Below are 14,569 nucleotides of genomic sequence, written 5' to 3' on the forward strand. Positions count from 1 at the left end.
GCTTGATCCAAAAATGTTGTAGGAGGCTTCGTATGAAAGCCCTGATGTCTGCGGAGGCCTTTTTGCAGTACATTCTGTACGGCCACTTCAGACATTGGATTGTGCAGAGCCTTTTATCTGGAGATGACATCCTGGTCTTTGCAACCACCGAACTGCAGTACCACATTACGCCAGTAGAGATCACTCATATCACATGAATAACATGAAAAACAAATCATTTTGGAGAAAGTCACAACTTACAGGGACATTTGTAAACCTGTTACACCTGGACCACTAACACTCCCTCAAGGCTTCTCATAATACCTGAGAATCCTAGAAGAAATATGATTACTTTTATTTACATTTGCATGCATGTAGGTTGATTGGCAGAAAACTCAGCACTGTACAATAATACACCCACTGGAACTCAAGGTAGGACCATAGGATGACTGAAAACAGAGTTTGTATGTTTATTGGATTGGCTAGAGAGAGACAGGAGAGGAAAGCAGAGTGTGTTGAAAGACCCTTGGTCAGATTTCAAATCATGCTCTAAGACTCTCAGTGGTACATAGCGTTCTAGAGGAAGCAGCTTAGACCGTTAGAGCGGCTAGACCACCCCAGGCCCTGGTGGCTTTACTATCAACTACATTTAATTCCATTTATATATCAATAATATCAATGACTGATAAAGGTCAGAAAACAAATTAGAAACTTTTATAGTATCACTTTTTAATTAGAAATGTACCACAGAACATAGTAAACAATTTGTATAAAATTGACAAAAAATACAAAAGATTGTTAGTGGATATGCATGCGTAACTTAATGTAAACTAAGGCATCAGATTCTGCACTGTATAAAGTAATTAGTTCTGCTAACAATTTTTTTATGTGGAAACCAGTTGCCTAGAACCATTTGAGTGACCCAACTCAGAGTATTTCAGTGTTCAATACTTAAAGTAATAAAGTGACATCACCACCCATATGGTCTTCTTAAGTTGTAAATACTTAACTGTTTATTAACTTTTGAAACTAAATTGCATGATGTATCCTGATCTATAACGATTGAAGTTACTTGAACATAGATATTTGTTGTAGTGAATGGACACACTTACAGTCTCTCTCATTTCAAAAAGGAGTTTGATAAAGTACAATTAGAATTGACACATAAATGCCTGGATTACTTTAATTTCGGTGACTCTCATATACATTGGGTTAAAGTTATGTACAGCAATGGTTACTTAGAAAGTATTGAGCTTTTAAGAGGAGTAAAAGGCTGTCCATTGTCTCCATATATATTTATTATGGCCATCGAAATGCTAGCTATTAAAATTTGATCCAACAAGAACATCAAGGGGTTAATAACAAAAATGTGTCAATGTATGCCGATGACTCAAGTTCTCTCTTAGGTCTGCAATCTGGATCCCTGCACAATCTCATTGAAGATCTTAATCACTTTTCTAGCCTCTCTGGACTAAAACCTAATTATGAAAAGTGTACCAGATTATGTATTGGATCATTAAAAGTCAGTTTTTACACTACCTTGTAGTTTGCCAATAAAATGGGCGGAAGATGAAGTAGACATACTTGGTATTCATATCTCAAAAAATATAAATTAACTTACCACAACCAATTTCAATAGAAAGTTTGGAAAAATAGATAAGATTCTGCAACCATAAATCACATTTATTAACTCTTTGGTTCTATCACAGTTTACTTAATAATGGCATTGCCTATTCCAGGCGACTTGTATTTTTAAAATCATATGAGCAAAAAATAGTTCACTTAATTTGGAAAGCTAAACCAGACAAAATAATTAATGTGTTTAGGGGGCTAAAAATATTAAATATTAAAGCATTAAACCTCTCACTAAAAGCTTCACTCATACATAGATTACACTTAAAACCAAAATGGTTTTCCAGTAGATTATTAAGAAAGGTTAATCCTTTGTTCAAAAATTGCCTTTATACAGATTACAAATTCTCATTTCCGACTAATTGAAAATTTAACTTTGTTTAAAGTGTGCCCTTTCATAAACAAGCCATACAAAGCTGGTTACAATTTCAATTTTACCTCCAGAAAAGACAGAACAAATATTATGGTTAAACTCAAATACTGATTCATTTAAAAAAAACATTCTTTATGGAAAAAATGTTTTAAAATGGTATTATATTTATTATTGATATTATGAATAGAGATAGTGAAGTTAAGTAACATATGCAGCTATCAAAAATATATGGGAATGTCTGCACAATTACAAAGTTACAACCAATTGATTGCAGCATTACCAAGGGCAAGGGGAAGAGGGGGAATGTTTGGAACTTGTTTGTCTGCCATATACTAAAGATACAAAATTGGCTGAAAATGATTGGCATAATTATAAAAATATAGCAGTTTCATTTGAGGGCAAAAATGTTGACCCTGCGCCATACAGGTTGCAAAATAAATGGGGAGAGATTTTCGATGTACCGATTCCATGAAACATGGTATATGAACTGATACAAAAAACAAAATTTGATTCAAGACTGACTTTTTTGCCACCAATTTCATGCTATATATATATAGGGCATACAACAATCTTAGCACTGTATATTTTTCTGCGAAGAGATCATTTATTATGGTATTGCCCCTATGTACTGTAGCAACATTGACTTAACATTAACCTTACAAAGAGCAGTGTTGGGCAATTTGGAAAGCCATTGTCAATCAATCAATAATATAAGAATTATCATAGGAAAGGTTTTCATCTTTAGCTTACAATCTGTGGAGAATTTGCGATGAGAAAGGTTCAAAATTCATGTGTGATTTAAAGAGCTTGTGTTTGGTAATGTATTATTATTATTATTATTATTATTATGTGATTGCTCTATATAAAAGTACCATGTGTGTAAAATGTATATGTAAAATGTGTGTATACAGCGTATTCAGACCCCTTGACTTGAATGGTAAATAATGTATGGTCATTTTGGAGTCACTTTTATTGGAAATAAGAATAGAATGTTTCTAAGCACTTCCATTGTACATTATTGTGGATGCTACCGTGAAAATGGAAAATCCTGAATGATTCGTAGATAATGACAAGCGAGAAAGTTACAGACACACAAAAGACACACAAAAGACTCTCACCATTACAATAACAGAGGAGGTTATCATTTTTTTTGGGGGGGGGGTATGCTATTTCTGCATCTAACTTTCTCACTTATCATTTTTCACAATTTATTCAGGAATATCTGTAATCATGGTAGCATCCACATTTTAACATGTAACGTAGAAGTGATTAGAAACCTGTTATATTCTTATTTACAATAAAAGTGACTCCATAATGACACACTACATTATTTACCATTAATTTGTATTGGTCACAAAATAATCTGAGGGAGGGAGGGAGGGAGGAAGGAAGGCATGGGTGATTGTTAGGTCAGTAATGCTGATCTAGGCAGTCGGGTTGAAGGTACCATGGAAACCGTAGGGAATATTGACAGGCACCTCGGCTCTCCCCAGCTCCTCCCATGTCTTGGCATTCAGAACCAGGAGGAATGTACTCTTATCCTGCACAGAGAGATAGAAGCTTCCAGATTAATCTACATCAACACTGTAGAACATTCTAGATTAACCTCTATCAACATTCCAAACTAATCTCTATTAATACCATATCCGTATGGCACGTTTCTGAAATGCTGTAACTTGTGTCTAAAATACTGGTTGCTACCCAGTGAATATCGCCATTTGACCCTAATGAGTGGATGAGAAAGGTGAACAACCTGAACAGGCTCGTTGTGTGAATATTATTGATGACAAGTTTTGAAAAATATCCCGATGACAATGGTTGTCAAAACCACCCTGTTTAAGTGTTTTTCAAATTTTCTGTAACCCTTTACACTTGTACCTGTATAAGGATAAAAAAAAATGAAAATCACCTCAATTGAACGCAGCGGCTGTACAGTAACATGCCTTACGTGATGTTAGAGCTCAGAGTCTCCGCTTGAAAAATATAGCCAATACATTTTGTATTGAATAACAGTGTAATTTACATTATGATTTCAGTTAGAAAACATTTTCATAATGAACAGTTAGCCTGTGCTTATCGTAACAAGCTGTTGTTGCAAGGTTGCCATAAAGTGTTTCTTTACATGACCTTTGACTGTTGTGAAGCACAGTAGTGGTCTAGTGGTGACATTAGGAACTGCATGTTACTGCATAGTTTTAATTTGGCGCAGTTTCAGATTTACTTTGAGACAAAGTTTAATTCATTCAGCCCTTCTTGTTTATTAGTGCGCTTGTGGTGCTTCAGCATAAACACTTCTGCATTCTTATCCACTGCCAAAAATAGGTACAACTTAAAAATGTGTCTAAGAAGGTAAACTGAACAAGTGTTTTGTATTTTTATATAAAGTTAATTAATTTTCCACATTGTATTGTTACAGCTTCAATTCAAAATCGATTGAATAGATCTCACTCATCTACACACAATACCACATAATGACAAAGTGAAAACATGTTTTGTAGGACATTTTTGAAAATGTATTATATTAAATAAAGACATCTAATTTACATATGTATTCACAACCCTGAGTCAATTAATGTTAGAATCAGCTTTGGCAGTGATTACAACTGTGAGTCTTTATCGGCAAGTCTCTAAGAGCTTTGCACACCTGGATTGTACAATAATTACATTTTTTATTCTTCAAGCTCTGTCAAGTTGGTTAGATTTACAAGCCAAAATAAGTCAATATTGTAACTAGGCCACTCAGGAACATTCAATGTCATCTTGGTAAGGCACTCCAATGTATGGTTATGGTCCTGCTGAAAGGTGAATTTGTCTCCCGGAATATCCTCTAGGATTTTGTCTGTGCGTAGCTCTATTCCTTTTATTTTTATCCTGAAAAACTCCCTAGTCCTTGCTGATGATAATCATTCCCATAACATGATGCAGCCACCACTTTGATTGAAAATATGAAGTGTGGTACTCAGTGACGTGTTGTGTTGGATTTGCCCCAAACATCTATTCAGGACATTCATTTATTTTCTTTGTCACATTTTTTTTGCGGTTTTACTTTAGTTCCTTATTGCAAATATATTTGTATTCTGTACAGGCTTCCTCCTTTTCACTGTGCCATTTAGGTTGGTATTGTGAAGTAACTGCTACAATGTTGTTGATCCATCCTAATTTTTCTCCTATCACAGCCATTAAACTCTGTTTTTAAGTCAACATTGGTTTCATGGTGAAATCCCTGAGCGGTTTCATTCCTCTCCAGCAACGGAGTTAGGAAGGACACCTGTATCTTTGGAGTGACTGGGTGTATTGATAGACCCTCCAAAGTGTAATTAATAACTTCACCATGCTCAAAGGGATATTCAATGTCCGCTTTTTTAATTTTATCCATCTACTATTAGGTGCCATTCTCTGCGAGGTATTGGCAAATCTCCCTGGTCTTTGTGGGTGAAATCTGTGTTTGCAATTCACTGCTCGACTGGCGGACCTTACAGATAATTGTATGTGTGGGACACAAAGATGTGTGGGACACACATTCAAAAATCATGTTAAACACTATAAGTGCACACAGTGTGAGTCCATGCAACCTATTATTTGACTTAAGCACATTTTTACTCCTGAACTTATTTAGGCTTGCCGTCACAAAGGCGTTGAATACTTACTGACTCAAGACATTTCAGCTTTTCATTGTTAATTAGTTTGTAAAACATTTCTAAAAACAGAATTGCACTACAACATTATGGGGTATTGTATGTAGGGGGTATTATGGGGTATTGTACACAACCTTTCCGGCTGTAACACAACAAAATGTGGAAAAGGTCAAGGACCGGAAGGCACTATAGTTGCTTTTTGGTGGTTATCATGTAAACCACAAATAAAATATACTTTTCCATTTAAATTAGAATATTTAGTTAATAAATGATAATTTGGAGCACATTGTGTAATAAAGATGTGTGTAATAAAGATGGTTTGTGTAGATATAGATAGTAGATATATTGGTAATATGTGACTTTTGCCTCCCTAAAATCCCATATCGGTTGGCCTGAATTTTGTTGTCTGAGTGAGTAAAATGCTGTAAATTACAAGGACTCTGTGCATTTTGGAAGATAAGATGTTGAGGATTATAATAAACACAGATTTGATGATACAAGCATGGGTCCAAATGCGCATTTCACATTTCCATATCATAAAACTTATGTAACGTTTATGATCACTACCTTTCATGTACAGTTACAAGATGACATGATGTTATACCCTGGGTTGTCCTGAACAGAACAGCCTGTTTGTTTTATTGTGAGGAAAATTTGCTACAGACCACACATCAGAATGCACTCATGACTCCATTCTATGCACACCAAAATTACAATCTGCTTCTCGGAATTTCCTTGTGAAAGCCTAACTCTGTAAGATCATATTTTATAATTTCGCTAGTCATGTGTGCGATATAATGACCCATGACCTTTACCTCAGTGGGCGTGACCACCACGGACAGGATGACCCCATCGTCCTCCTCCACGGCGTCCGGCGAGGGAACGAAAACAGGCTCTGAGGGGAACAAACCCTTCTGGTACCACACCTTGAAACAGAGAGAGAGCAGAGATGCAATACAGGACCCCAAAAGGTAAACATGGTCAATCTTTGAAAAGTGAAATATAATAATGTTTTTCTTCAAATCAAATCAAATCAAATTTTATTTGTCACATACACATGGTTAGCAGATGTTAATGCGAGTGTAGCGAAATGCTTGTGCTTCTAGTTCCGACAATGCAGTAATAACGAGCAAGTAATCTAACTAACAATTCCAAAAAAAACTACTGTCATACACAGTGTAAGGGGATAAAGAATATGTACATAAGGATATATGAATGAGTGATGGTACAGAGCAGCATAGGCAAGATACAGTAGATGATATCGAGTACAGTATATACATATGAGATAAGTATGTAAACCAAGTGGCATAGTTAAGGTGGCTAGTGATACATGTATTACATAAGGATGCAGTCGATGATATAGAGTACAGTATCAACGTATGCATATGAGATGAACAATGTAGGGTAAGTAACATTATATAAGGTAGCATTGTTTAAAGTGGCTAGTGATATATTTACATCATTTCCCATCGATTCCCATGATTAAGGTGGCTGGAGTAGAGTCAGTGTCATTGACAGTGTGTTGGCAGTAGCCACTCAATGTTAGTGGTGGCTGTTTAACAGTCTGATGGCCTTGAGATAGAAGCTGTTTTTCAGTCTCTCGGTCCCAGCTTTGATGCACCTGTACTGACCTCGCCTTCTGGATGGCAGCGGGGTGAACAGGCAGTGGCTCGGGTGGTTGATGTCCTAGATGATCTTTATGGCCTTCCTGTAGCATCGGGTGGTGTAGGTGTCCTGGAGGGCAGGTAGTTTGCCCCCGGTGATGCGTTGTGCAGACCTCACTACCCTCTGGAGAGCCTTACGGTTGAGGGCGGTGCAGTTGCCATACCAGGCGGTGATACAGCCCGCCAGGATGCTCTCGATTGTGCATCTGTAGAAGTTTGTGAGTGCTTTTGGTGACAAGCCGAATTTCTTCAGCCTCCTGAGGTTGAAGAGGCGCTGCTGCGCCTTCCTCACGATGCTGTCTGTGTGAGTGGACCAATTCAGTTTGTCTGTGATGTGTATGCCGAGGAACTTAAAACTTGCTACCCTCTCCACTACTGTTCCATCAATGTGGATGGGGGTGTTCCCTCTGCTGTTTCCTGAAGTCCACAATCATCTCCTTAGTTTTGTTGACGTTGAGTGTGAGGTTATTTTCCTGACACCACACTCCGAGGGCCCTCACCTCCTCCCTGTAGGCCGTCTCGTCGTTGTTGGTAATCAAGCCTACCACTGTTGTGTCGTCCGCAAACTTGATGATTGAGTTGGAGGCGTGCATGGCCACGCAGTCGTGGGTGAACAGGGAGTACAGGAGAGGGCTCAGAACGCACCCTTGTGGGGCCCCAGTGTTGAGGATCAGCGGGGAGGAGATGTTGTTGCCTACCCTCACCACCTGGGGGCGGCCCGTCAGGAAGTCCAGTACCCAGTTGCACAGGGCGGGGTCGAGACCCAGGGTCTCGAGCTTGATGACGAGCTTGGAGGGTACTATGGTGTTGAATGCCGAGCTGTAGTCGATGAAAAGCATTCTCACATAGGTATTCCTCTTGTCCAGATGGGTTAGGGCAGTGTGCAGTGTGGTTGAGATTGCATCGTCTGTGGACCTATTTGGGCGGTAAGCAAATTGGAGTGGGTCAAGGGTGTCAGGTAGGGTGGAGGTGATATGGTCCTTGACTAGTCTCTCAAAGCACTTCATGATGACGGATGTGAGTGCTACGGGCGGTAGTCGTTTAGCTCAGTTACCTTAGCTTTCTTGGGAACAGGAACAATGGTGGCCCTCTTGAAGCATGTGGGAACAGCAGACTGGTATAGGGATTGATTGAATATGTCCGTAAACACACCGGCCAGCTGGTCTGCGCATGCTCTGAGGGCGCGGCTGGGGATGCCGTCTGGGCCTGCAGCCTTGCGAGGGTTAACACGTTTAAATGTCTTACTCACTTCGGCTGCAGTGAAGGAGAGACCGCATGTTTCCGTTGCAGGCCGTGTCAGTGGCACTGTATTGTCCTCAAAGCGGGCAAAAAGTTATTTAGTCTGCCTGGGAGCAAGACATCCTGGTCCGTGACTGGGCTGGGTTTCTTCCTGTAGTCCGTGATTGACTGTAGACCCTGCCACATACCTCTTGTGTCTGAGCCGTTGAATTGAGATTCTACTTTGTCTCTGTACTGGCGCTTAGCTTGTTTGATAGCCTTGCGGAGGGAATAGCTGCACTGTTTGTATTCAGCCATGTTACCAGACACCTTGCCCTGATTAAAAGCAGTGGTTCGTGCCTTCAGTTTCACACGAATGCTGCCATCAATCCACGGTTTCTGGTTAGGGAATGTTTTAATCGTTGCTATGGGAACGACATCTTCAACGCACGTTCTAATGAACTCGCACACCGTATCAGCGTATTCGTCAATGTTGTTGTCTGACGCAATACGAAACATCTCCCAGTCCACGTGATGGAAGCAGTCTTGGAGTGTGGAGTCAGCTTGGTCGGACCAGCGTTGGACAGACCTCAGCGTGGGAGCTTCTTGTTTTAGTTTCTGTCTGTAGGCAGGGATCAACAAAATGGAGTCGTGGTCAGCTTTTCCGAAAGGGGGCGGGGCAGGGCCTTATATGCGTCGCGGAAGTTAGAGTAACAATGATCCAGGGTCTTTCCACCCCTGGTTGCGCAATCGATATGCTGATAAAATTTAGGGAGTCTTGTTTTCAGATTAGCCTTGTTAAAATCCCCAGCTACAATGAATGCAGCCTCCGGATAAATCGTTTCCAGTTTGCAGAGAGTTAAATAAAGTTCGTTCAGAGCCATCGATGTGTCTGCTTGGGGGATATATACGGCTGTGATTATAATCGAAGAGAATTCTCTTGGTAGATAATGCGGTCTACATTTGATTGTGAGGAATTCTAAATCAGGTGAACAGAAGGATTTGAGTTCCTGTATGTTTCTTTCATCACACCATGTCACGTTGGCCATAAGACATACGCCCCCGCCCCTCTTCTTACCAGAAAGATGTTTGTTTCTGTCGGCGCGATGCGTGGAGAAACCCGCTGGCTGCACCGCTTCGGATTGCGTCTCTCCAGTTAGCCATGTTTCCGTGAAGCAGAGAACGTTACAGTCTCTGATGTCCCTCTGGAATGCTACCCTTGCTCGGATTTCATCAACCTTGTTGTCAAGAGACTGGACATTGGCAAGAAGAATGCTAGGGAGTGGTGCACGATGTGCCCGTCTCCGGAGTCTGACCAGAAGACCGCTTCGTTTCCCTCTTTTTCTGAGTCGTTTTTTTTTTGGTCGCTGCATGTGATCCACTCGGTTACACTGGTTGTAAGGCAGAACACAGGATCCGCGTCGCGAAAAACATATTCTTGGTCGTACTGATGGTGAGTTGACGCTGATCTTATATTCAGTAGTTCTTGTCGGCTGTATGTAAAGAAACCTAAGATGACCTGGGGTACTAGTGTAAGAAATAACACGTAAAAAAACAAAAAACTGCATAGTTTCCTAGGAACGCGAAGCGAGGCGGCCATCTCTGTTACTCCTAACTTCCCAAAACACAATAGACAGAGAAAATAGTGTCCCGGGGAACGGGGGGGTTGGGCTCTTTGGTCTGCGTTTAAGGTTTATCATGACATGCAACGATAATCTCAGTCTTCCCAGAAAGGAATACATAAGGCACAATCACATCTTTTTTTTTTGCCAAATTACTTTTTGTTGGTTTTGTTTTTCCAGGTTTGAGATATTTTTCAGATTTTCACTCTCATAATCACCATTTTTTAATGTGAACAAAACCAAATTGGATGTTCTAAGTCCACAACAATGCTTAAACCTTAGAGATCAAATTAAAATTACAAGAGGGGATTGGTCATAAACCCTCAAAGTTCAATAATGGGGATAAAATGGCAGCAATCTTGGTCAGAGTGTCACGCCCTGGTCAAAGTATTTTGTGTTTATTTTTATGTATGGTCAGGCCAGGGTGTGGCATGGGGTTTTTGTAATTGTGGTGTGTTTGTCTTGGGGTTTTGGTGGTGGTATTGGGATTGTAGCTTAGTGGGTTGTCTAGCAAGGTCTATGGCTGTCTGGAGTGGTTCTCAATCAGAGGCAGGTGCTTATCGTTGTCTCTGATTGGGAACCATATTTAGGCAGCCATATTCTTTGAGTTTGTCGTGGGTGATTGTCCTTAGTGTCCTATGTGTACTCGTTGTTAGTTTGCACCAGATAGGCTGTTTCGGTTTCGTTTATTGTTTTTTGTAAGTTCGTGTTTCTTTGGTATATTAAACATGGATCGCAATCGACACGCTGCAGTTTGGTCCGACTCTCTTTCATCACCACTAGAAAACCGTTACAGAATCACCCACCACCAACGGACCAAGCGGCGTGTCAACAGGCAGGAGCAGCCGAAAAGGAGTTGCACCACCTGGAGTTATGGACATGGGAGGAGGAATTGGACGGTAAAGGACCCTGGAATGAGCCTGGAGATTATTGTCGCCCCAAAGCCGAGCTGGAGGCAGCAAAAGCAGAGAGGCGGCATTATGAGGAGCTAGCACGGCAGAGCGGATGGAAGCCCGAGAGTCAGCCCCAAAAATTTCTTGGGGGCTTACAGGGAGTATGGCTATGCCAGGTAGGAGACCTGCGCAAACTCCCTGTGCTTACCGGGGGCTGGAGAGACCGGGCAGGCACCGTGTTATGCTGTGGAGCGCACGGTGTCTCCAGTGCGGGTGCACAGCCCGGTTCGGTATATTCCAGCTCCGCGTATCGGCCGGGCTAGATTGAGCGTCGAGCCAAATGCCATGAAGCCGGCTCTACGCATCTGGTCCCCAGTGCGTCTCCTTGGGCCGGCTTACATGGCACCAGCCTTGCGCTCGGTGTCTCCGGTTCGCCTGCATAGCCCAGTGCAGGCTATTCCACCTCGCCGCACTGGCAGGGCAACCGGGAGCATTCAACCAGGTAAGGTTGGCAGGCTCGGTGCTCAAGAGCCCCAGTGCGCCTGCACGGTCCGGTCTATCCAGTACCACCTCCACACCCCAGCCCTCCGGTAGCAGCTCCCCGCACCAGGCTTCCTGTGCGTGTCCTCGATCCAGTACCACCAGTTCCAGCACCACGCACCAGGCCTTCAGTGTGCCTCGCCTGTTCAGCGCAGCCAGCGCTTTTCTCCTCTCCTGCGCTGCTGGAGTCTCCCGCCTGTTTAGCGCAGCCAGAGCCTTCCTCCTCTACAGCGCTGCCGGAGCCTCCCGCCTGTTTAGCGCAGCCAGAGCCTTTCTCCTCTCCTGCGCTGCCGGAGTCTCCCGCCTGTTTAGCGCAGCCAGAGCCTTCCTCCGACACAGCGCTGCAGGAGTCTCCCGCCTGTTCAGCGCAGCCAGAGCTGCCAGTCTGCATGAAGCAGCCAGAGCTGTCAGTCTGCATGGAGCAGTCAGAGCTGTCAGTCTGCATGGAGCAGCCAGAGCTGTCAGTCTGCATGAAGCAGCCAGTCTACATGGAGCAGCCAGAGCTGTCAGTCTACATGAAGCAGCCCGAGCTGCCAGTCTGCATGAAGCAGCCAGTCTACATGGAGCAGCCAGAGCTGTCAGTCTGCATGGAGCAGCCAGAGCTGTCAGTCCGCATGGAGCAGCCAGAGCTGTCAGTCTACATGAGCTGCCAGTCTGCATGAAGCAGCCAGTCTACATAGAGCAGCCAGAGCTGCCAGTCTGCATGAAGCAGCCAGAGCTGTCAGTCTGCATGGAGCAGTCAGAGCTGTCAGTCTGCATGGAGGAGCCAGAGCTGTCAGTCTACAGGAAGCAGCCCGAGCTGCCAGTCTGCATGAAGCAGTCAACATGGAGCAGCCAGAGCTGTCAGTCCGCATGGAGCAGCCAGAGCTGTCAGTCTACATGAAGCAGCCCGAGCTGCCAGTCTGCATGAAGCAGCCAGTCTACATGGAGCAGCCAGAGCTGTCAGTCTGCATGAAGCAGCCAGAGCTGTCAGTCTGCATGGAGCAGCCAGTCTGCATGGAGCAGCCAGTCTGCACGGAGCTGTCAGTCTGCACGGAGCTGTCAGTCTGCACGGACCGGTCAGTCTGTAAGAAGCCGCCAGAGCTGTCAGCCTATATGGAGCAGCTAGTGCCGCCAGTCTGCCCAGCGCCGCCAGTGCCCCCAGTCTGCCCAGCATCGCCAGTCTGCCCAGCATCGTCATCAGTCTGCCCAGCATCGTCATCAGTCTGCCCAGCATCGCCAGTCTGCCCAGCATCGCCAGTCTGCCCAGCATCGCCAGTCTGCCCAGCACCGCCAGTCTGCCCAGCACCGCCAGTCTGCCCAGCGTCGTCAGTCTGCCCAGCGTCGTCAGTCTGCCCAGCACCGCCAGTCTGCCCAGCACCGCCAGTCTGCCCAGCGTCGCCAGTCTGCCAGACTCTTCCAGATCTGCCAGTCAGCCAGACTCTTCCAGATCTGCCAGTCAGCCAGACTCTTCCAGATCTGCCAGTCAACCAGACTCTTCCAGATCTGCCAGTCAACCAGACTCTTCCAGATCTGCCAGTCAACCAGACTCTTCCAGATCTGCCAGTCAACCAGACTCTTCCAGATCTGCCAGTCAACCAGACTCTTCCAGATCTGCCAGTCAACCAGACTCTTCCAGATCTGCCAGTCAACCAGACTCTTCCAGATCTGCCAGTCAACCAGACTCTTCCAGATCTGCCAGTCAGCCAGGATCTGCCAGTCAGCCAGGATCTGCTGAAACCACCAGCCAGCCAGGAGCTGGTAGGTCTATCTACCTGCCTGAGCTTCCTCTCACTCCTGAGCTTCCTCTCACTCCTGAGCTTCCTCTCACTCCTGAGCTTCCTCTCACTCCTGAGCTTCCTCTCACTCCTGAGCTTCCTCTCACTCCTGAGCTTCCTCTCACTCCTGAGCTTCCTCTCACTCCTGAGCTTTCTCTCACTCCTGAGCTTTCTCTCACTCCTGAGCTTTTCTCACTCCCGAGCTTCCCCTCAGTCCCGAGCTGCCTCGGTCCCGAGCTGTCCTTCAGTCCCGATCTGTTCCTCAGTCCAGTGGGGTTCTGGGTGAGGACTACTAGGCCATGGTCGGCGGCGAGGGTGGACTATCCAGGGACGAAGGGAGAGGGGACTAAGACATTAAAGGAGTGGGGTCCACGTCCCGCGCCGGAGCCGCCACCATGGACAGACGCCCACCGGACCCTCCCTATTGTTTTGAGGTGCGTTCGGGAGTCCGCAAGGGGGTTCTGTCACGCCCTGGTCAAAGTATTTTGTGTTTATTTTTATGTATTTGGTCAGGCCAGGGTGTGGCATGGGGTTTTTGTAATTGTGGTGTGTTTGTCTTGGGGTTTTGGTGGTGGTATTGGGATTGTAGCTTAGTGGGTTGTCTAGCAAGGTCTATGGCTGTCTGGAGTGGTTCTCAATCAGAGGCAGGTGCTTATCGTTGTCTCTGATTGGGAACCATATTTAGGCAGCCATATTCTTTGAGTTTGTCGTGGGTGATTGTCCTTAGTGTCCTATGTGTACTCGTTGTTAGTTTGCACCAGATAGGCTGTTTCGGTTTCGTTTATTGTTTTTTTTGTAAGTTCGTGTTTCTTTGGTATATTAAACATGGATAAAATCGACACGCTGCAGTTTGGTCCGACTCTCTTTCATCACCACTAGAAAACCGTTACACAGAGAGAAATCCAAAAATGAATCTAAAACGAATGTATGGCAGTAAAGCACAGGTGATGCATTTCCTGCTTTTACTTATGCAGGGAAAAAAAATTACAAAAAAAAGTAAGGCATTAGAATTATAATCAACCTAAAAAAATGCAGTTTATATGGGTTTTATACACTTTTCCTGTATAAATTGCCTCTAAACAACATGTAAACATAACATAAATGTCTCAGATTTGTTTTCTTGAAAAGCTGTGAATGCTATTATATGATACAATATTAGTACTTGTTGCATTTACAACGTGTCTAAATTCTATCATCAACTGATTTCAGAAAGCAGTACTGCCAACTCTCACACACTAGCCGTGAGACAAGTATTT

At 43.8% G+C, this 14,569-nt stretch overlaps 1 protein-coding gene across 1 annotated transcript in view; it reads right to left on the bottom strand.

The window, feature by feature from the left end:
* Positions 1-687: 687 nt before the first annotated feature.
* LOC112228999 (beta,beta-carotene 9',10'-oxygenase-like) overlaps positions 688-14,569 on the bottom strand; it is a 106,071-nt gene continuing 92,189 nt past the window's right edge. The window contains exons 11-12 of the mRNA XM_024394849.2: positions 6,435-6,545; positions 688-3,525 (exon numbers count right to left, since the gene is read on the bottom strand). Coding sequence (XP_024250617.1) covers positions 3,409-3,525; positions 6,435-6,545 — 228 coding nt within the window. The 3' untranslated portion in view covers positions 688-3,408. The remainder of the gene's footprint in view (positions 3,526-6,434; positions 6,546-14,569) is intronic.

Source organism: Oncorhynchus tshawytscha, linkage group LG30 (genome assembly GCF_018296145.1).
Source record: "Oncorhynchus tshawytscha isolate Ot180627B linkage group LG30, Otsh_v2.0, whole genome shotgun sequence".
Taxonomy (NCBI): domain Eukaryota; kingdom Metazoa; phylum Chordata; class Actinopteri; order Salmoniformes; family Salmonidae; genus Oncorhynchus; species Oncorhynchus tshawytscha.